Raw genomic sequence first — 23,956 nt, forward strand, 5'->3', positions numbered from 1 at the left:
TTTATGTCTGAGATTATTGCAACATACAAGACCTCTTGAAAACGCACACAGAAGTCCCAGATTTGCCTTGTCTGGGGTGAGCAGCGGGTGCCCCAAAATAGGAGTCACCTGCCCCCCTCTCAGGCACAGGGCTTTGAGTATAGTGGGGTCTCAGTGAGTTTTGACTGACTTTACTCCAGTGGGAGCTGGGAGAGGGAGTGGGGGTCTGTCTTCAATGGGTGGAATGCATGGAGGGTGTCGATGGCTCTCAGAGCAAAGCTCGGAGCCCGCTGGACAGAGTGTGAAGACACCTCATTCCAATGCTACAGTGTGGTAGGAATCCAGGGAAGGACCCCCACTCAGGGTGGGCTTCCAAGAGGAGGTGGCCCCTGAGCTGAGGCTTCGGGACTCTGGAGGAGGTGGTCAGGAGGAGGGGCCGTTCCAGGCAGGTGGGGCAGTAGGGGCTGAGACCCAGGTACAGGTGGGCTAGAACCATAACGGCAGCTTGGTATGGACAGGTCAGGTGTCTGGGTCGAGAGGCGGGTGTGGGGCGCAGTGGAGATACAGGGGGTGGGGTGAAGGATTCAGCCTCTCTCCTGGAAGCAAAATGGATGAGGTAGCAAGGGGTCAAGTCTTGGAGTCATAAAGACCAAGAAAAGTGACATCAGCTACGGGCTCCGAGACCCTGGGTGGGAGTGGAGAGGGGCAGGAACAGGTCTGGAGAGAGACACACAGGGGACACAAGCCTTCACTGGGGGGGGGGGGGGGTGTTAGAGCAGGGAGTAGGAAAGGCCCCAAAGAATAACCTTGAGCGTGTCCTTATCAGTAGGGTTACCCTGTAATTCACTGTCCAAACTGGGATACTTGAGAGCATGAAAGGGGGGCGGGGCACTATGAATGATTATGTTGGGACAACGTCGATCCAAAGTCACGGTACTTATATGGGGACTTTGGTCTGCAGGGCGTCCTCACTGCCTGGATGGGGGAAGAGCCTCAGGGTGCTTGTGGACACACCAGGACCCCCTGCATCCTTGGAAGCCGTGATGTGGCAGATGGGTGCGCTTCCTTCTCAGGTAACCAGAGGGGAGCTGGGGTTCACACCCCACAGTCCCCCTTCACACCGGGTCAGCGCACGCCAGGGTGACAGAGGTGGACGACGCCGATCAGGAGCTCGGACCAGAGGGACGGAGGCTGGGGCGGCGGGCGGACTTACCCGTGCACACCGTGCACAGAGTGAGGCTCGTAATGGTACCTTCCCTCCTGGTGTCGCATGTCAATCGGGAAGGGGGCGTGGAACGGTGGCAGGAGATGAGTCGGCACTGCGAGGGGAGAGAGAAACAGGACTTCAAAAACTTTTCCCCTCCCTCGAAAAGCACTTTTCAAAGGGCTTTAAAGCTCAATGAATTTCAGAGCAACAGCGCTCAGGACAGGGGGGCTCCGGGGTGCCTGGCTATCACACACCCACAAAGGGGGATGAATAAATAATCAAAGTCAGCCCGGGAACCCTACATCCTTCACATAAAAGACCCCCAGCTGCGCTCTTGACAAAGACAAGCAGCTAAGCGCTCTTTGAACTCGGGGAGATGACAGACTTGGCCACAAATCAGGGCTGACAGAGCCAACAGGCTTCTGCCCGTCCTGGCCTTGGCCGGGTGTGGCGCCCGCAGCCCCGGGGCACGGCCTCCGGACGCTGCGGCCCCCCACGCTGGAGACACTGACCTAGAACTGTCTGTGGAGGCAGGGCCAGCTCCCGGCTGCAGCCAGCCTCAGGCAGGCCAAGTGCCACAGAGCCCCGTCCTGCGGGCAGCCCACAGTGGACACTTCTGTGGGTCTGTGAATGCTCCAGCTCTCAATATGCATTACGGACCCCAAGTGCGTTGGCCCCCGGGATGCCCATGCCAACACATGAGACCTGGTTGCCAGAGTGCGTCAGCCTCCTGTCTGCACTTGGCCTGTGCAGATCATGACGCTTGTAAGGAGGCTCTTTGCTAATTTAAAAAAAAAAAAAAATTCCTGGGTACCCTGGAGGCAAGCAAAATTATAGGCCTTAGGAAAACAAGGCTCTTTAAAAAGTAGTTACACGGGGAAAAGGGCTAAGATTTCTCAGTCAGCTCTTGCTCAGGCTGAGGACCACAGGCCAGTGAGGCTGACTGTTGAGTCTGAATTACTCAAGAGGTTAAAGAAATCTGATGGGTTCGTTTTCCACACATACAGGTCAGCTGACTGCCAGGCCTATGGTGGTAAATGCACACGGATGATGTTGCCGACTGCGTCTGTGCAAGCAGATCCTGGTATTTTAAGCGCTACAAATTCCTTTTTGATTGTGGTAAAATACACATAACATAAAATTTACCATTTTAAACCACGGTTAAGTGTACAATTGAGTGTGCTACCACCATGCATCCCCAGAACTCTTTCCATCGTCCCCAACTGAAACTGTCCCCATTAAACACCAACTCCCTCTCCCTCTCCCCTGGCCCCTGGCGACCACCACTCTCCTTTCCGTCTCTATGGATTTGACTCCTCTGGGGACCTAGTATGAGTGGAATCACACAGTATCTGTTGTCTTGTGGCTGGCTGATTTCACTTAACGTCCCCAGGGTTCATCCACTGTGGCATGTGTTGAATTTCCTTTTTTTCTTTAATATATTTTTATTGAACTACAGTTGATTTACAATTGTGTTAGTTTCTGCTGTACAGCAAAGTGATTCAGTTATACATATATATATATTCTTTTTTCTATTCTTTTCCATTATAGTTTATCACAGGATATTGAATATAGTTCCCTGTGCTCTACAGTAGGACCTTGTTGGTTATCCACCTATAGGTAACAATTTTTATCTACTAACCCCAAACCCCCAATACATCCCTGCCCCACACCCCACCCCCTTGGCAACCACCAGTCTGTTCTCTATGTCTGTGAGTCTGTTTCACAGATAAGTTCATTTATATCGTATTTTAGATTCCACATATGTGATATCATGTGGTATTTGTCTTTCTCTGTCTGACTTACTTCACTTTGTATGATAATCTCTATAACGCTGCATAATCCATAATCCATAACGCTGCAAAAGGCATTATTTCATTCTGTTTTATGGCTGAGTAGTAGAATTTCCTTTTTTAAGGCTGAATAATATTCATTGTATAGATATACCACATTTGGGTTATCCATTCACCTGCCAATGGACACTTGGGTTCATCGCTTATGAATTTTTAACAAGAGGAAACCTTCCTCCTGATGTTTAACCTGAATTTTTACATATTCAATTTTATCTTCCTAATTCCACAATCCTGACACCCTCCACGGTGACTGCGAATAAAGAAAGCAAATCCTCTCACTCTGATTAAATCAATTTGCCAAACCCTGACTCCACAAATCTTGGGCTCCGAGGAGACCTGACACTGGTGCGTTGCCCCATCCGTGCAGTCCGGCGCTCCCTTCCGGGGCTGGTGATTGTGGGAATGACCACCTCTTCTCCCCTTAGGCCCGTGTCCTCTGAGGAGGTGAGGCTGGGCGTGCAGCTGTGACTCTGAAAACGGTGACAGGAGGACCGGCCACCCTCTGGGAGTCAAAGCTGCTGCGCACCAGCTGCCTGGCTTCAGGCAAACTCCGTTACCTCTGCATCTCCCTGTGTCCATCCAGAAACAAGTAACACCAACTACTCTTAGGGTTGCCCTGAAGATAAAACATTCCTGCCGAGAGGTGCTTGTGCACATAAGAAGCACTCTGTACGTGTTACTGCTGCTGATGACAATTATTACTAATGTTTGGAGCCCCGCAGTCCATAATCCATTTACTGGCTGTGGGGCAGGGGACAAGTCACCCTCTGCTCCCTGCAGACCCTGGGGAGGGCGGAGGGCCTGCTCGCCTGCTTACAGCCTGGGAGACAAAGTGGACTTCCCCAAATCCCCAGGGGAGTCAGCAGGGAAGCAGTACTCACCTCCCCAGACCTGCAGGAAAGAGCCTTTATGTTTTTTTTTGTTTCTGTTTTTTTTTTTTAAATGCAGCCAGGCAGACCAGATTACAGTATTGTTAACAAAATAAACATGGTTTGCTTTTGTCTATTTCTGTTTCCCTGCATATCCAAAAGCCGCCTGAGGCAGTCAGGGTAGGTGTTACTGTGCCCATTTCACAGATGAGGAAATGGAGGCCAAGGGTGATTTCAGCCCAAAGTCATAAGCTGAAAGACAACAGAGCCAGGAGGGGAATCCAAGGCCCTGGATGGCTGGGCATGGGCTTTTCCCTCTATACCACCCCAACAAACACTCCGAGGCTCCCTGAGTGCAAGGGTGATCCCGGGGTCTTTCTGTCCCGACCTTGCTTATGTGTCACATTTAACAAGCGCTCACACAGCACTGGGCCCTGCTCTCAGGGCTTGCAAACAGCAACTCCTGGGTCTTCACTGCAAGCTCAGGCTGCACTCACCCCAGAATTCCTAGTCTTTCCACCGATCATTCTCCAGCGCCCTGGGATGCTCCTTCCCCTGATCTCGAACCTGCAGAGGTTGAAGGGGGTCCCCTGAGGCCCCAAGAGCCCAGACCTTCCCCTCTGCCCCACCAGCTATAGCAGTGCTCTTCTCAGAAGTAATGCAACTTCATCCAGGTCTAAAGAGCAATAAAACCCCCAGGAAGGAAGCGCTCATGGTAGCTGACCTGGCAAACATGAAGCGGACATGGCACCGAGGTCACCAGGCTGCTGCACAAGACCAGGCTGTGCGTGTGTGTGCGTGTGTGTGCATGTGTGCGTGTGTGTGCACGCACGAGAGGTTGGGGAGGAGGACCCTGGGGCTTCCCGGCATAAGGGACAGCCGCCTGAAGGGTCCTGCTGCAGCTGGGGCTGCCCCCTACCTTCTGCCAGGTCCTGGGGTGCAGCCTGTGAGCTTACGGGGGCAATGGCTTCCTCTTTCTCAAGTCAGGGCCGCAGGGCAGGACTTCCCTCCGCCCTGCTGCTCCCAGGATGGCTGACACCCATGGAACGAGCAGGCAGCAGGGGCTCTGGCCGCACACCCGCACCCCACCCTCACCCGCTTGGGATCCTCAGGACGAGCCTGGGAACTCGTGTCAGTGGTTCCTCCCATCCGGGCAGGGATGTGTCGGGTCGGCCGGCAGCTGGAGTGTGGCAGTCCCCAGCTGGGTCAGGAGGGGACGTGCCTCGGGTGCTCATCCTTAGTGACGTCAGCTGCCTCGTGGGGCTTTGCTTATAGCGTCTCGTTTAGTTTGGCCACTAACCCTGTCCTTATCCCCATTTTTCAGGAAAGAACATCAAGGCTCAGAGTGGCATGTCTGTACCTCTAGGTGAGCCACGATCAGGCCGCTGGTGACCGCTGGTTTCACTGTCTCTCTGCCCTCATCCCCGTGTGCTTTCCTGGAGCACAGCGCCTGCACAAAGCTGGCCCTCAGCAAACAGAGCCTGAGTGCGTGCTCACTTCCTACCCAGCAGCTCCCAGTGTCGGTCTAGGAAGGAGCGCCATGCCTCCCATCAGCCAGACTCCAACCCGGGGACCTGCTGTCTGGACCCCTCTGCCCACCTCAGAGAACCACCGGACCATTCACATCAGGGGGGCTACCTCTGGGCACAGTCACTGTAGGAACAGCCATTCATTCATTCGTTCACTCATCCGCCTGTATCAAGTGCTTGCTGTGTAGCAGCACTGCTCCAGCTCCTGGCAGGGCAGTCACAAAGCTGCTGCCACAGAGCTGTAGACATTGCTGGAAGAGGGCACAGGAGCAAACCAGAAATACATTAATACCCTCACATCAGGGCGCTGAGAGTAGGAAGGAAACCGAGTCGGGCAGCGAAACAGAGGGGGCTTGGGCGACGCTGGAGAAGTCAGGGCTCTCCGAGAGAGGGTGCGCCTGGTAGGGCGAGGCCAGCGCAAAGGCCCAGAGCCTGGTAGGGGGAGGCCAGCCCAAAGGCCCAGAGCCTGGTGGGGCGAGGCTACGCGAAGGCCCAGAGCCTGGTGGGGGGAGGCCATGCAAAGGCCCAGAGCCTGGAGGGGGGAGGCGGGGCAAAGGCCCAGAGCCTGGTGGGGGGAGGCCGTGCAAAGGCCCAGAGCCTGGTGGGGGGAGGCCACGCAAAGGCCCAGAGCCTGGTGGGGGGAGGCCGTGCAAAGGCCCAGAGCCTGGTGGGGGGAGGCCAGCGCAAAGGCCCAGAGCCTGGTAGGGGGAGGCCAGCCCAAAGGCCCAGAGCCTGGTCAGGGGAAGAGCCTGGTGATTTCAGCACAAGGCCACCTGGGCTGGAACAGAGGGGTGGGGCTAGGAGGTCCTATAAGCCCGGGCAGGCAGGCTCTGGGAAAGACTTCGGGATTATTTTCTGGGAGATTTGGGAGGCCCCCGGGGGGTTCTGGGTAGGGAGTCACGTGCTCTGATGAAACTTTTCAAAAGGCCGCATGAATAGAGTCAGGCTGAGGGAGGCCGGGCATGCGTTAGCCAGGAATCCCAGGAGAGCCCTGCCACCCGGCGGCCCTGGGACTTCGGGGACATTCTGTCCCCTGTCTGGGTCTCACATTATCCTTTCGTACAACGGGGATTAGATGAGCTCCAAGCGCCTTCCTCCCAGATCCTGCTGTTTGTGAAAGGTCACCCGCTCCCCGGGGAAGAGCCATGCTTGTCCCAGCTGGTGACTCAGTGAGGCTTTAGGAGGGGTCCTGAGCAGGTCACGGGCGGTGGGGGGGGCAGGGGGCACGTGCTGGGCACTGTTTCCTCTTTATGGTCCTGTCTGCACAACTCACTGACCTAGCGGCCCTGCTGAATCCGCTCAGCCCCTGGCCCCATCACCTAAGCCAACCGTCTCTGGGACCAGCTTTGCACCACAGGTAAACTGAGGGATGAAGGGTGACGCTGGCTAATCTGAAGACTCAGGACCCTCTCAGACCAGCATGGACCCCTGCCGGCCCCCACGGCCCTGAAGGAAACATTCAGCGGGGAATGCTCTGCCCAGAGCAGATCGGGCAGGCCAAGGAGGCAGAGGTCCCACTCTGGACCTTCTGCGAGACAGCACGCCACCCAGAGGCCAGCAGCGGCACCCAAGGAACATAACGAAGATGAACGTAAAGAACAAGGTGGCCGGCCTTCCAGAAACGTACTGAATGGGACCCGTGCACACGCTGTTTTCATTGTGGCCTCTTTTTTTAAGTGAAAAAAAAATCCAAAGTAAATCATGTCCTTTCAGCATGATGGGGGGGAACACACACACACACACACACACACACACACACACACACACACACACACACACACCACACCCCATATGCCATTTCAAAGAAACGGCTCTCTTTTTAAGTTTCTGAGGAGGAAACTCTAAGATGGGAATTTTCTATGGATCTCCCTGCCCCCTCTGAAAAAAATGCACATTTGGTTTTGATCCTACACAGAAAGACCAGAAGTTTAAGAAGCTGACGATGGTGGCGTGATGGCTTTTCTTTTTTAAACCCCAGGATTTTTCTGCACTAAGGTTTACATGCTAAATGCTCCTTGGCTGGTGGTCCCAGGGGTGAGGGCACGTTTGTGTGGGGAGTGTCCTTGGTATAAGGATCTCACTGTGTGAGTAAGCAGGACACTGAAAGGGGACAAGGGGGACCTTCCCCTGGAAGCCTGGCTCTAGCGGATGCCCCGTTAATGACAACTCTGGCGACTTACGGACTGACGGGATGGGGTGGGGGTGGGAGTGGCAGCAGAGTGTTCCGACAAAGAATCAGGAAAACCGGGTCATCAGAACACGACCAGGCAGCCAGGGCAGCAGCTGGAGGAATTCTCCTTGGATGAAGTCATGTGTTGCTACCACGTGGAGATGCTGCCCTGAGGACTGGGCTCAGAGACATACACAGAGGGGCCGGCCCGGGGGAAGCAACCATCTCCTGGGACGTGTTGGGGGCGCCCCAGCCCTCCGGGCTGTCCAGTCCCTAGAGATCAGCATGGGTTCCAGTTATGTGGCCATTCCCATCAAGACTACAGCAGGGGACTTCCCTGGCGGTCCAGCGGTTAAGAATCCGCCTTCCAATGCAGGGGGACGGGGCTTCGATTCCTAGTCAGGGAACTAAGATCCCACATGCCACAGGGCAACTAAACCTGAATGCTGCAACTACTGAGCACACGGGCCACAACTAGAAAGTCCATGCAGCACAACTACAGGGCCCATGTGCTCTGGAGCCCTCGTGCTGCAACTACAGAGCCCACGAGCCGCAACTACCGAGCCTGCACGCCACAACTAGAAAGAAGTCCGCATGCCGCAATGAGGAGCCCTCATGCCACAACAAAGATCCTGCGTGCCGCAACTAAGACCCAACGCAGCCAAAAAAAAAAAAAAAAAAAAAGACCATAGCAGGAAATGAGCTCAGAGCACATGGGCTCCAGGCCTGGGACCAGGGAAGAGATGGGTGTCTGCGAGAAGAGTTGTCCAGCCCTGGCACTGACCGAGGGAGGTGCAGGCGGGAGTCTCTAGAAGGAGGCCTGGTCCTAGCTGACCATGTCCCGGGGTGGCTATGCAGGAGGCTGTGGCTGGGGCTGCGTCAGGGACAATCTGCTGGGTGCCGAGATGGAGCTGAGATGGAGGCATGGCTCTGGGGACCAGGAAAGGGCTTCTTGTCCCCCCATTTCTGCTTGGGACTCCCCTTTCATGACTAATTGATCACATTCTTGTCCTCTATAATTCCTTGCATCTTAAGAAATATCCAGTGCAACTGTTTCACTCTTTTTCTTAAAAGCAAATGGACCTTGGGGAAGTCACAAATTCACACTAATGTGAAAAATTCACAGATGACTTACCAGGTCACTTCCCCCTAACTGAAGGACCCAGGCAGCAAGAAAAATCTGTATCTTTGGAGAAGGGGCTAGTGTGGAGGAGAAGGAGAAAAAAATGGCAGACGAGAAGGCTTGAAGTCAAGCATAGTGAACTTGACAGCTGACTGAAATCCGCCTTACCCCTGAGCTGCCCATCAGTCAGAGGACAGTCCTAAAGGGATGACCTGTCCCCACGGCCTAAGGAGCTTGGGATAGGAGCAGAAAGCACGTGAGCCATAAATCCGGACGGATCTGGGTGTGAACCCCAGTTTTGTCATTTGCTAACAAGGGACAAGGGCTCCGAGCCTCAGTCTTCATCTGTAAAATGGGATGACACACACCCAACTCTTGGGCAGCCTATGACAGTGTCTGCACAGAGCAGGAGCTCGGCAAGTAGGAGCCCCCTTCCCCATCACTGTGAATCTCAGGAGAGGTGAACAAGCATCATGGAGGGACCTTTTCTGTAATTCTTGGGGTAAGAGACCCCGAGATGCATCCAGCTGGATCTCAGATGCGCTGCCCATTGCTGAACATGCCCGCGATGGGAACCGTGGCGTTACAGAGTGGGGACAGGCAGAAATGACGGGCCATGGGCTTCGGGGCACTGAGGGAACATTCTTCTACGATTGTATCCCTGCTGAAGCCACCCCATTGCCACACGGCTCACTGGCAGGAGGCTCAGGCCGGCTGCTGCAAACTCCAGGGCTCCCTGCCGTTCATTCCCTAGAACCTGTGCCGTGCTGCCCTAGGTGAAACAAACACCGGAGGGAATTCGCAGGTGGCCGGATGGCTCCAATGAACAGCGTTGTGAATTTTGTTTAAAAGGCAGCTTTGGAGAATCGTATCCATCCTTTCCTCACGTGCCTTCAGGCAGCCATGTCATCCTGTGCTGTAGCAGCCACTCCGCTCCTGGGAAAGGCAGTGGCCAAGAAGTCCTAGGCCGAGCGGTCCCAGGCAGGGGATGGGTCCCCTGTGCTGGGGGGCGGCGGTTCAGATGACCCAGTTTCCTGGCATCAAACCCGCTCTCCCCTCCCGGAAGCGAGGGGGGAACCGACGGTCCGGACAAGTGCACCTCTGGGGAGGACTCTCCCAACAGAGAGAAGATCGCTAGTCTCCATTCCACCCTGAATGCCCAGCTTGGTCAGTTAAACTGCTTAACTCTTCAGGGAACGAGAAGGTGAAGACGCTTGGCAAGAGAAAAAGCACTGACGGTGTAGGGAAGGGATGGTGAGCCGCACCGTTACTTTGTGCCCCAGTGAACCCGGGAGGTCCACCAGCCCTCGAGCGGTTACTGGACACTAGCTCGTGGCCTGTGCACAGCTAAGGTCGACGTTTCAGCCATTGAAGCGGGGCTCCTCTGGAATCCCACACCCGCTCCCATCCCTGTGGAGATCCCAGGACCTCGCCCTTGGGGGAGGCGGCGCTCACGCCTTCCCGGAAGATTCCAGAGATGCCGGCACCAGCTCCAAAGGAGAGACTGAACGCTCCCTCCCGCAGCACGCAGGTCTGACCCAGGGACACGATGAAGGTCGGCACGTGACCCCTCTAGAACGGCCTTGACTTGCACCGGCTGCAGGCCCCACGGGTCCAGCTCCTCAGCTTTCTCGGGTATCCAGACTGGAGCTACACACCACCCTGCGTGGAGCTCTCAGCTCTGGCCCATCGCAGCCCGGAAGGTGAAAGTCACACCCACGGCGCAACGGCTTCCCCTACTCTGTCCAAATAGGGGGACCCTGCTCGAGGGCCCTGGAAGCTCCAGAGAGTGAGGAACAGCGTTCCTGCCCACAGGTAGTGCACCGGGCACCTCGGTGGAGGCCGCCTGCAAAGCTGGAGAGGCTGGCCCCGTGGGATTCAGTGGGGTCCACGGGCACAGCTGTCAGAACAGCCTCAGAGTCAGGGAAGGGTCATTTCCGTGGGACCCAGAGCGGCCGGGAAGGCTCCCTGGAGGAGGTGGTTTTGCAGCTGGGCCCTCATGGGGCCAGGATTGGGAGAGCTGGAGAGGATGCTGGGTCCTTCAGGCTGGGAGGCAGTGTGGACAGAGCCCAGAGGACTCACTAGTGCCCTGGCACGGAGCTGTGTGCAGTGTGGATGCTGGCCCAAACCACGTGGCCTCTGCCGTATATTCAGGATGAGGGATGCCTCTCTCTGGGACCCTCTCAGGGATTCAAGGATGCGATACACATAACAAGAGACACACCTATGATGCTCCTACTTAGGCGCTAACGTCAGTGCTTTTCAGACCTGAGAATCACCGACAGGCTTTGTTAAAACCCCATGGCTGGGCCCCACCCCCAGAGTTTCAGCCTCCGTGGGCCTGGGACAGGCCTGAGAATCTTCATTTATAAAACGTGCCCAGGCGATGCTGACCAAGCTTGCCAGGGACCACCCTTGGAAAACGATGGGCCTAGATTATCCGTTTTACCGCTGTAGCCCCAGAATTCCCACTGGCACCAGTTAAGTAAGAGATTACTTCTCACGTTTCTGCCTACTATGCCTTGTCCTGGCTGGAGAACATTTGCAGCTGTAGAAACTCGACATGGTTGATGAGAGAGATGGCCCTGGGTGTGACATCTGAACCCCGGGGACCACCACGCTGCCCCATTTACCAGGGCTTCTGAATACGGCCGGAGGCTCATGAGGAACGCAACCCAGCGACTGTGCTTTTCCAAGTACAAGCACAAAGGTGCACGCAGGGCTGAAGAAACCACGTGGAGGCCCCCGTGCACACCTCCCTTCACTGTGGGTTCTCAGTCCACTTTCAAACCTGGGCAGTTTCAAAGGCCAGCCTTTCAGACTTGTGGACTTACGTGGCCACGGCTTCTCCCAGTGGGAACCAAGTAATGGCCGAAGCATCAGAGCTGGGAGGCAGGACAGTGCAGACAAGTCCAGGGACAGCTTCCTTCCCAGTGGCCAGGCCTTATGCAAATGGCACTATTATCCCCAATAATAAGCCCCGGGACAGGCTGCATCCAGAGCCTTCCCCATGCCTGGGCACTGCCCCACAGGAGGCAGTTAATAAGAATAATAATATCCTGACTGGCACTCCAGAGCATGCAATTAAAAAGAGTTTTTGTCTCACTTTGGGGGGAAAAATAGTGGGGGGAAATTAACATCAGACAGGAAATTCCAACACTACAAGCTGGCGGGTGTCCGGCGGGCGGAGGCCCAGGCCCACACAGGGCTTGGCAGGACCAGGGCGGTGGCTGGGCCCACACCACAGCCACGGGCTGGCCTTTCCAAGGTGCTGCTTGACAAAATACGACAAAATAGCTGGGCTGGGCCAGCACGAGCCACTCCACGGAGGGGAGGGCCCTGAGGCTGGTCTGGAGGGTGGGGTGGGCAGGCAGAGAGGCATGCACAGTCCACGGCTGGACCAGACTCCCCGGGGAGAGGCCAGACGCAAATGCCACGTGGCCCGCACCGCAAGGAAGCCCGGGCAGTCTTGGGACCTGTCTCTCTCCGCTATAGACTGAATGTTTTCGTCAACCCTAAATTCTTATGTTGAAATCCTAACGCCTGATATGATGGTATTTGGAGGCGGGGCCTTTGGGAGGTGATGAGGTCATGGGGTGGAGCCCTCACGATGGGATTAGTGCTCTTATAAAAGGGACACCGTGTCCCCTTCCACTGTGTGAGGACACAGTGGGACGTGGGCAGTTTATAAGTCAGGCAGTGGGATGTCACCAGACACTGAATCTGCTGGCGCCTTGATCTCTGATTTCCCAGCCTCCAGAACTGTGAGCAATAAATGTCAGTTGTTTAAGCCCCCCACCAATCTCTGGTGTTCTTGTTACACAGCCTGCGCTGACCGAGACACCTGCAGAGGGCGGTGGTAAGCTGAGGGAAACAGGCCACAGGAGGCCAACAGGACCTGCGCCAGAGGCCTCGGGGTTGTGGTGAACAGCAGTGAGGCTGCAGCTGACGCCCTGGCCCAGCGGCCCCACCGCTGATGCACTTAACCTTCCGGTGCCTTGGTCTCCTCATCTGTAAAATGGTGGTGGTGACAGGACGGAGGTCAGAGGCAGGCACGAAGCAGAGACCAGCTAACATGTCAGAGCCTGTGCAGGCCAGGCGCAGAGCGGGTCCCCAGCAGTGCCAACCTGGCCATCTCCACAGACCTCCCGCCCCTTCATTGAGGGCTGGGAGATTGGGGGGATCTCCAGGGGGACCCTGGGGAGATCTCTGCTGTCGTAGAGAAGGGAAGAGTAGCCTGCCTGTCGGGGTAGACCAGTGGGGTCCCACATTACAGACTCTTAAGATCAAAAGAAACTTTGGAGAAGGTCAAGCCCGATTAAATTTGAAAATTGTCTTGGCCACAGAATCTGTCCCAAAGAAGACAATATATGCAGAACCCCCAAATCTACAATAGATTTGAGACCCAGGGGCCTGTGGCTCCAAAGGTGTCCCCTGCAGCCCTCTAAGGAGCCTTGCAGAAAGCACGAATCCAGCCCGGGGTCTGGAGAGGAGTGACCTGTCCCCGTGCTCCTTCCACTTGTTCCAGAGGCTGGGGCAGGCCGGGTGGCCCAGGACAGATGCAAGCTTCCCAGTGTGGACCCCATGCTGCACGGGCTCACCTGCTGGGACATGCCCTTGACTTACCTGCCAGCTTGCACCAGCAGCCCCGTCAGCTGGCAGCTTCGATGCTGTCCTGTCATTGTCTGAAAAGCCCACTTGTCACGGGGGCATTGAGCCCTTTCAGGAGGACGCCTATGCCACTCCTCTGCCTGTTCCCCATGGGTCCCCAGGGTGTCACCTGCTACTCTGCTTCCCTCCCAGCATCTGCCCTTTCCTACAGAGCTCCAGCAAAAGATCCGCCCAGTCTGTGCTTTGGCCTTGACTCCCACCCTCCCGAGAGCACCAAGAGAGCCTGGGGTCACTCTACTGTGGATCTCAAGCAGGCCACAGCACCTCGTCCCCACCAGGCACTGGTGATGCTTCCCCAGGCTGGCCAAGATCCCGACTCCAGGGCATGTTCTGAGGCAGAGCCTGACAAAGCCAGCCAGCGAGATTCCAAACCAGGCAGTGGAATCTGCTGTGAGAACAGCCTCCAAGCACCTCCAAGCTCTGTGGGCGGCACTCACTTTCCTGCCGTGGACGGCTCGTTACAAATGCTTTTCGGATTTCCCTGGCAGTCCCGTGGTTAAGAATCCACCTTCCAAAGCAGGAGACGCGGGTTCGATCCCTCATCAGGGAACTAAGATCCCACATGCCGTGGGGCAACTAAGCCCGTGTGCCACAACTACAGAGCCCACGCGCCCTGGAGCCCGCGAGCCACAACTAGGGAAACGCCCGCGTGCCTCGATGAAAGATCCCATGTGCCGCAAGTGAGACCCCAGGCAGCCAAAAATAAAATAAATAAAAGCAAAAAAACGACAATAACAAAAAACCCAAATGCTTTTCATTCCCTCACTGAAGCAGACCCCTAAGGACCACTCCTCGGAGACCGTTGTCAGAATGGTCCCGATGATTATACATGACTCAACAGGGTTCTTTCCCTTCAAACCTCCTCTACCTAAAATGAGTCTCCTCTGCTGTCCTCCTGTCAAGGACAGCCCTGGCCTCACAGATGTGTGATGCAGGCCACCTATGTTACTTTAAATGTTCTAGTAGCCTCATTAAAAACAAACTAGAAAGAAACAGGTAATAATTTTCATAATACAATATCCTTGACCCAGTCTATCAGAAATATTATCCTTTCAACATGCAAATCATTAACCTGATATTTTATTTCCTTTTATTTGTACTAAGTCTTCCAAGTCAGTTATGTATTTCATTGACAGCGCATCTCAATTCGAATCGGCTCCATATGAAGTGCAGGACAGCCAACATAGCTCGTGGTCACCTTACTGAATGACCCAGGCCTAACCAGGTATCATTACTGGACTTTGCTTTTGAATTCCAGTCTGGGTGAAGCAAAGTCTCATCGATACATTATGGTGATGAGCGCGCTCCCAAACCTCAGTCCTTCCTTGCTTCTGAATCTGAGCTCCCTGCAGACTTCTATTTGGTCCTTAAATTAGCCGCCTGACAAGCAGTTAATCTTCCCTTCGTTTCTCCTTTGCTTGCATCCGTTTAAGTCACAAGTGCTCCCAGGCTCATTCCTTCCACACCCTTTTTTGCTTGTTTATCGTTTTTTTAAATCTATTGACTTTATTTAGTTATTAAATTTTTTTATGGAAGTATAGAAGATTTACAATATTTTATTAGCTTCAGGTGTACAGCATAGGGATTCAGTGTTTTTCCAGATGATACTCCTTTAAATGTTATTGCAAGATAATGGCTATAATTTCCCTATGGTATACAATATATCCACATTATCTACTTTTTAAATTTTTTACTGAAATATAGTTGAGTTACAATGTTGCATTAGTTTCAGGTGTACAGCAAAGTGATTCAATCTCACACACACACACACACATATTCTTTTTTTACTTTTTCTTCCACTACAGGTTATTGCAAGATATTGAGCAGAGTTCCCTGTGCTACAGTAGGTCCTTGTTGGTTGTCTATTTTATATACAGTCGTGTGTCTACGTTCATCCCAAACTCCTTCCACGCCCTTGACCCGCAGGGCCGAGCAGAGCAAGCCTGCAGCGCCTCCCTGAATTCTGCCCTGGGTTGCTGCACAGTGCCTCTCCCATTGGCTTGGGCAGGCATTCTCAAACAAGGCAGTGGGCAACTGGACTCCTGAGAGCCTATGACAATTACGAGGGTCCCCAGAAAGCAAAGCACACGCAGGCAGCGGTGCAGGCAGGGCTGTGAACAAACACTGGCTGAGCCCCGCAACACCTCCAGAAGCCTGGCTCCCTGGGGAGCACCGGCTCTGCGTGATTCTGGACCCAACTGTCTGAATGATGGTCCCAGCATATGCCATTCCCGCCGTCCCTCCCTACACGCTGGCCCACGACCTTCCACTACTGCGTCCAGGGGACACTGGACGTCCACCCTGCAGGACTGTACCCCATCCGTGGAACCCCAGGAAAAGCCCATTCCTCTGATTTTGCTGGTGGAGAAACAAACACAGAAAACACGGCCTCATGACCTGACCCACTGGCCCTGAGCAGGGCCCAGAATCTTGTTTCCTAGAAGGAAACTCTTCCTAGAGGACAGGCAGGGAAAAACTCCAAAGGCTTCCCGGACACCAAAAAAACCTCTTGCAAAACAATATTTTGATGAACTAAGTGTGTGAATTAAAAGCAGACGGAGTGTACTTCCTTTAAAACAAACAGGGTTTAACATCTAGGGGCAAACTCCCACACACAACGTGTTTGGCGGATAGAGAAGCCAGAGCTGCCCTTGCTACAAATCCCAGAGCAGTCTGGCCTCTTCGTCCCATTCAAGGTGCTGTGGGCAACGGCCCTGCTCTGTGGGTCCAGCTTCACCCAGCCAAGGGGACCCAGAGGAGGGATCCCATTGCTTGGGAGGTGGCCCCCAGTTCCTGCTGTCACAGGCAGAATGGAGTCCAGGGCCCAGCCTGGCATGCCTCTGACCCCACCCCCAGGATCAGCCGGACCCCTGCAGACCTCAGAGAGTTCCCAGCCCACCACCCACGCTCACTCTTCTCCTCCCACCAAGCCCATCTCCTGCTTATCAGGCCAACGCATGCTGCCCCAAACAAATCCAGTCTGAGACAGGCTGGGACCTGGGACCTGGGACCGTTTGCTGCAGTGCCTGCACCTGGACAAACGTCTCCTGGAGCAACAGATACAAAGAAACTATAAGGGACTAAAAGTAACTATGTGCATGTGTAGTCAGGGCAAATTAGGGACAACAAGATACAAAAAGACCAAAAACGCAACTAACACTTCTGAAGAGCTGGGAGCAAAAACAAGGTGTCCGGAGCAAAAACGGGGTCCTGCGCGCATGCCCCCTGCACTCAACCCCCCCAAGGGGGTGGGCAGACCACCTAAGCCACCCCTCCAGCCGGACCCCTGGACACACCCCTACCCTCACCCCATACAAGGAACCAGCCCGCCCCACCTTGGGGAAGAGCAACGGGAGCTTGCTACTTGTTCTGGCTCCCCCCCTGCTGCAGCAGGGGCCCCAATAAAGCCTTGCCTGGATCTCCTGTCTGGCCTCTAGTCAATTTCTATTGATTACCGAGTCTAAGAACCCTGGTCGGATCAAGATCACATGTGCCTGTGATGTTTCCTGTTCTCCTGCCCCCTCCCCAAATCAGGCAGAAGATATGCCCTCTGGACCATTTCCCCCAAGCCAGAGTCGGGTGCCTGGCACGGCGGGAGGGCGTGAATAAATGAGGGGGGAATGAATGAGGGAATCTTCTCACTCCTGGAAAAGAGACTTGAGGATAAGAAGGGGGCCCATAGCTGCCCATGTTCTGCATAAATTAACAGGAGAGAAAGTCGTGCGGCACAGATGGGTAGCAGACGAAGCAGTGTTAGACACAGGAGGACAGGACGGCAGCACCAGGCAGGGCAGCATTAGACAGAGCCATCGTAGCGGACGTGGTAGTATTAGAACAGTAGTCATAGGAAAAGCCGGACAAAGGGTCAGCTCATCAGCTGGGGCCCTCCTCAGAGACTGAAATCGAAAGTTGTTCTAACAGCAAACGCACCAGGCTTCCTACATGCTGGAGGCTTCCTGAGTGTAGTTTAATCTGCATAGCGTTTGATAAGGATTGCGTCATCATCATCTCCATTTTACAGGTGAGGGAACTGAGGCACAGAGAGGTTCAGGAGCCTGGCCGGGGTCAGTCACACAGCTGATCAGTGTCACAGCCACCCAGGGAAACTCCAGCCACGTCCTTACGGCCGTGACAGGGCAGTGAGAGCTCTTCTGGGACAATGAAGATACGACGTGAGCCAAGGAGGAGGCCCAGGCGGCCTGGGGCGGGGGCTTCAGTGTGACCAGAGCCACGGTGTGTGATGGAGGAGCGGGGCACCGGTGACCCGGGAGGGCAGAGTCGCGGGGCTGAACGTGGTCTTTGCACTTTGTCGGTGGCCTTTCCAAAAGTGGACTGAACCCCCCCGACCCAAAATGGAAGTATTTCCCGCAGCTGCTTCTAAGTGCTACGCAAGGATCCAGCAAAGTCTTGGGGGCGAGTCCGGGAGGGACCCACGAGAGGGGGTTATCTGTTTTCCCCAGCTGTGTTCCTGGGGCCTGCTAATCACCCCCATGGATCATTCTGCCAGGCTTGGAAGTGTGCTGACCGGCGTTACAAATGGGCCCCTCCCTTGCCGCGGCTCGGTGCCTCACAGCCTTCGCAGGGTGCGCGCTCTCAGTATGCTGCGAGTGTAAACAGGGCGGCGAGGGTGGCAAAGGGCCCAGCCCGGGTCCCCAGGGGTGACTACAGTTCAGAAAAGGCACCCACCTGGTTTTGTGCTGATTAATCATGGCCCCTCTAAGAGCCCTGCTTAACACAGGAGTTTGTCAAGATGAAGTAACTGCCCTAAACAGAAAGTGTATTATCTTTAAGGCCCCGCTGACAACTGACTGTGCTGGGAGATGGGGTGATGGATGTCTGTGGCTCCTGCCAGCATCCCTCCCCCGTCTGCATAAATTAAAATAAATTAAAACGCAGCCTGTGATTAGGAGGGGCACCCCTGCACACCTGCCAAGGGACAGGGTGGCTGAGGGCCCTGCCATCAACCCTGCCGCAGGCCTGGGGGGCCGCTGGGAGACCCCAACTGCCTGTTAGAATTACAAATGGCTCGGATAGGCAAAGGTCCCATGGCAGGGGTGGACCAGGTGCCCTGCAGGATCGAGGATGGGACAGGACGGCTGGAAAGAAGAATCCACAGCCCGGGGAGACTGCAGGTGTCATCAGTGGCCCTGGAGGTCCCCAGAGGTAAATAGGTGGACGCCCCCCCCCTCAAGGCCAGGCCGGTACTTGTGCGCTGTGGAGAAGCTGTCGCTATGGCTACAGCTGGGAGCTCTTCCATCGACTGCTGCGGCCCACCAGCATGAGGACCAGCAGGTGGCCTGGGAGGAGCCAGCATCCCCGTGTGCAAAGTGGGTGTAAATGAGGTGCACAGCCCAGCAGCCGTCCTCCCGCTGTGAATGGATGTGTGTGTTTTCACTCTTCTGAGCATCAGCTTCACAGGCGTGGAGCCGTGAAATCCACAGCCCTTCTCCAGGGCCCTCGGGTATTTCTCTCCAGAGGGCGCTCTGGAAGAGCCACATGCGGTAGGGATACAACGGACAGGGCGGGGCCGGCCGCGCAGCTAGGAGGGCAAGCGGAGCTTCAAGTGGGGTGGGGGGACAACGGGGCCACGTTCGGGCAGAGGCCAGGGGGCCCGGCTGGGTTGGGAGCACCAGGGGGGCTTCCTGAGTCTGGGAGGCACCTCCAGGTGATCTGCCTGTGGGACCCTCATCACCTAGTTGGCCAAAAGGTGGAGGATGCGTTTATTTCCAATAAGGAATGACATCCTGGGGTTCGTGGAGACACAGGGGACTGGGGCCGGTGGACCCTCGCAGCCACTCTGCCGGGGGTCAGATTGTTAGCACAAGCCGACTGTCCCCCACCGGTTGGAGATGTCCTTTCAGGTCAGAGGAGGAGGGCACTCTGGCACTAAGCTGAACCCCGCCCCCTGCAGACAGTCTGCGCCACCAGCCATAAGCTGAACACTGCAGTGAGCTTCCTGGCGGCTGATTCCCCTTCCTTTCCGGGCAAAATAAGATTCTCAGACCAAAACCCCCCACCCCAAATCTACCTCCAGGCCAGACCAACAGCAGCCCGAGCCAGGAGCTCGGGATAAGAAGGGATAACGTTGGTTTGCCCCAAACCACAGCTCCAGGCAGATGCCATGGAGCTGGGCACCCCTGCTCCCTTGGCCAACCACTCAGGCCGAAGCTGAGCGGACAGACCACCAGACCAGGACCTGAGGGCCTCCCTCATCAACACGGGGCGGCAGCCCACTATGGATGGTCCCTGCTCACCCCACAGTGCCGGGGGGCAGGCGATCGTGTGGGGTCCCACACGGAAACGAGGCCACGACGTGCCATCCACACCGGCCTTCTGGCCACCACGCACCCCATGTCTGTACTGTTCACTGTAGCAATAATACTGTTTTTCCACGCCCAGAAGTCCAGTGGTAAAAACTCAAATGAGTATCAGTTGAATGACGTACAATTACAAAAACAGTTTTGAGTGCCACTCCAGGCATAATTCTGTGCACTTGACATTCATGTTTATTTCCCCTTACATCAACCCTATGTGGGGGAGGGGGCCCTATGACTGCCCCCATTCTACAGATGAGAAAACTGAGGCTTGAAGAGTACATAACTTGTCTAAGATCACACAGCGAGTCACAGACAAGAAAGAATTTCAACCCCTGTCTGCGATTCTAGAGCCTAAGGCTTAGCCACCCTTGCACTCTGCCCATCTGTCGTGACTGCTTCCTTACGACAGTGTGGCTGGACAAATGGAGAAGCTCAAGTCCCTGGCCGCAGAAAAGGCACTCCCCGTGGTCTTCCCAAGGGAGGCCATGTCCACTCAGAGTCCTTGAGGGAGTCCAGCTCCCCGTTCTGTCTTCTCCACCATATGACATGTCTTCAGCTCCTGGGCCCAGGCTCTGTCCTGGAGATGCGGGAAGGAAAACGCAGCAGCCCTGATCTCAAGGATCTGTCAGCCAGTGGGAGACATTCAAGGCAATAGGTGACAGGTGAGCGAGGAGGGGACCAGGAAGGCACAGAGATGAGAAACAGCAGGAGTGCTTGGTGTTGTCACAGCATCAACAGCAGGGGAGTGGTGGTGGTGGTGGGGGGCTGGGCATGGCATGCCTTACAGGATGTTAAGGACACTGGGCATTATAAATTGGTGCAGTCACTATGGAGAACAGTATGGAGGCTCCTCAAAAAACTCAAAATAGAGCTGCCATATGATCCTGCAATCCCACTCCTGGGCATACATCTGGAGAAAACTGTAATTCAAAAAGATACATGCACCCCTATGTTCATAGCAGCACTATTCACAACAGCCAAGACACGGCAACAACCTAAATGTCCATCAACAGATGAATGGATAAAGAAAATGTGGCACATATATACAATGGACTATTACTCAGCCATAAAAAAATGAAATTTGGCCATTTGTAGCAACATGGATGGACCTAGAAATTATCATAGCAAGTGAAGTAAGTCAGAAAGAGAGAGAGAAATACCATATGATATCACATATGTGGAATCTAAACTCTGACACTTACCTACAAAACAGAAACTGACTCACAGACATAGAAGAACAGACTTGTGGTTGCCAAGGGGGAGAGGGGGTGGGGAGAATGGACTGAGAGTTTGGGGTGAGAAGATGCAAACTCTTATACAGAGAATGGATAAACAACAAGGTCCTACTGTAGAGCACAGGGAACTATATTCAATATCCTGTGATAAACCATAATAGAAAAGAATTTTTAAAAAAGAATATATATATATATGTGATTCACTGTGCTGTACGCTTGAAACTAAGACAACATTGTAAATCAACTATACTCCAATAAAATAAATTTTTTTAAAAAGGACACTGACATTAGCCTGCTGGTGATGGCGAGACAGCAGGAGGTTTTCTGCATGGGAGCCACGGGGTCAGATCTGCATTTGACATCCAAGGGCGCGGAGGATGGGCTGTGTACAGGATGATGCCGGAGGCCAGGAGACGGACTGAGCAGCAGACCTAACCTTGGAGGGATGGCAGCGGGGGGCAGAGAGGGGACAGGTCACAGCCAGTGCAGGCTGCAGGGTGCGGGGGTGAGTGAAGAGTGAGACAGGTCCAGTAGAGCATCCCGGGGCTGAGATGGGTGGTGGTGTCCCCAACTATGCGAGGAGACATGGGAGAGAAAGGCTGCTTTGAGAGCCAGAAAATGGGTGGTTTCCGACCAGCTGAGTTTGAGATGCCCATGGACCGTGGGGATGGCAGGGAGGGCACATCCAGGGACTAGTTGTAGAAATGAGGCCTGAGCTGGGGGACAGCTCTTGGAAGAGGCTGTGATCTGGGTGGTGGCTGGAACCCTCAGTGAGAAAGTCGTACAAGGCAAGTGTGTAAAGACAGGCGGCGGGGGTGGGGGGGTCGGGTGGCACAGAGCCGGAGCCCGGAAGCTAGGCTGTCCGAGCTGTCTCTTGCTCACCTGGCCCCTCGGGCTTTCTGACGCTGAAGCCAAGCCTGTGAGCTGCTGGCCTGGGTCCTGGGTGCTCTGCTCTGGACCCAGCCTGCCTGGCATCCTGTCCGGGAGCAGGGCTGACCCCAGGGTCCAGCGGGCCTCATCACCCACGCGTGGGTGTGGGCCAGGAGAAGGGAAACCCATATGCAGACAGGACCCTCGCCTCCCCTGGGTCAGGGGTCAGGAGCCCCCGTCATGCCCAAGCCCCTGACCTCCTACTGGACCCACGCGCCCAGGCTCTCCCGCTGCCTCTGTGCTGCCCGAGCCCAGGGCCTGACCTGGCTCCCAGTGGATGCCGATTTGGGAGGCTGGGCGGTGAGGGGCCCTGCCCACGGTTAGCGCAGCTGCCTTCTCAGAGAGAAGTCCCGGCCCTTCTCTGGACCGCACACCTCCATCCAAGCCAGCAGTGGGCTCAGGAGGTAACTGGAGCCCAGCGAGGGGCAGACGAGGGGCAGAATGTGCTGGTGCACTGACACCTGGATAGAAACTCGGACTGGGATGGGGGTGGATGCAGCCCACTCCTCAGCAGTCCCCGGTGACCCCAGGAGACAGCCACACCTGAGTCAAGCCCCTACACCACAGAGTGTTTTCAGCATCATGATGGGTCTCTCCTGAGCCCGCCTTGAAAACCTGTGTTCCCACCGAAGAGACCCCCAGAGGCAGACAGGTAATCTTTCCTCAGCCTGATTTGCACCACAAGCCCAGGCCCTGGAGCAGCTCCGGGGCGGTGGGCAGAGGCCTGGCCAGACCAGCCTGGGCCTCTGGCAGTGACCCAGCTTCCAAACAGAGTGAGAACTCATCCCTGGCTCTAGGTGTCCAGAAAAGAGGAGGGTTTTGGTTTCCTAATCCCAGCTCTGCAACTTTCTAGCTATGTGACTTTGGGCAAAGTGCTTAACCTCTCGGAGGCTCAGCCTATGTAACTTCCTTCTGTTGTAGGGTCACTGGGGGAGGTCAGTGAGCTCACACAAATGGAACTTCACGGCCTAGCTGGCTGTCAGCACACTTGCCCCTGGGGGAGCGGCCCTGTCACCCCCGAAGTTGGCAACTGGAGGATACACAAGGGAGAGCAGAGAGCACCTACCCGATTAAACCGCGGGGCTACCGAGGAGCCGGCGCTTTCCCTGCCAGCAGCAGGCAGGGCTGAGCTTCCCCTCCCCTTCTCCTTCTTTCCCTCCCTTCTCCTTTGCAGGAACTGAGCCCCCTTTTATAGCCCCTCGTGGGGGCCCTGGGGGAGCCTGAGGCTGGCAGAAACAACAGCTAATACTTCCAGCCACATTTACTGAAACCTTTTGACACGGAGGATATTTTTATGAGATAAGTGCCCTGTGTCTGTATCAGCTGGCAAGTTTCATTGCTCACATTGCAGTCCTGCAAAAAGCCTTTTTCAATCACTGTCTGCGACAACGATAAACTTTAATGGCTGAGGGAGAGCCTGCAGTGCGGGCACTTTCCATCCTTCCCAGGCCCCCTCCTGGCCGGCCGCAGACCCCACCCCCGCCGCGGGGCCAGGGCCCAGACAGAGGGGCAGACAGCAGGGAGGCCATCACCCCTCTGCCCCCTGTTCCTCAGCCTCAGGGGATCGCAGGGTCTACAAGCATATTCGAAACACCAGGGAATTATAAATGCCAATACCCAGCCCAGCTCTGGCCAACAGAGCCTCTGGGGTGGGCTCCCAGACATCAGCATTTTTGAAAGCTCCCCGGGGGATTCCAAGGGGCCGTGGGCCTTGAGAACAGCTGTGCACTTTCACACGACACCCCGTCCTGCACCCAGGAGGTGCTGGGCGGGCGTGTGGTTCTGTACTGGATGGTTCGAGAACCAAAACCCAGAGGTCACAAGGTCACAAGCAGAGCCAGGAAGGGACCTGCCCTCAGAGCCCAGGCCCCTTGCCGTTCCAGTCTGAAGGGGTCGCGTTTGAAACAAGCATCTGGGTGGAAGGCAAGGTCAGTGTTCAGGGGGTGAGGAAGAACGAACGGACGAATGGCTTCCACCTACAGGAAGCGCGTTCAACCGTCTCGGTGACCTCCGGGTAGGGACGGAGCTTGGTGTTCCTGAAAGGCTCACTTTCCGGAAGCATCGGATCTCAAG

At 55.3% G+C, this 23,956-nt stretch overlaps 1 protein-coding gene across 1 annotated transcript in view; it reads right to left on the reverse strand.

Annotated features, from left to right (window-relative positions):
• GLI2 (GLI family zinc finger 2) overlaps nt 1-23,956 on the reverse strand; it is a 249,422-nt gene that overhangs the window by 64,284 nt on the left and 161,182 nt on the right. The window contains exon 3 of the mRNA XM_033400220.2: nt 1,193-1,298. Within this exon, the coding sequence (XP_033256111.1) occupies nt 1,193-1,298 (106 nt within the window). The remainder of the gene's footprint in view (nt 1-1,192; nt 1,299-23,956) is intronic.

The sequence above is a fragment of the Orcinus orca genome, chromosome 7, assembly GCF_937001465.1.
Source record: "Orcinus orca chromosome 7, mOrcOrc1.1, whole genome shotgun sequence".
Classification (NCBI taxonomy): Eukaryota; Metazoa; Chordata; class Mammalia; order Artiodactyla; family Delphinidae; genus Orcinus; species Orcinus orca.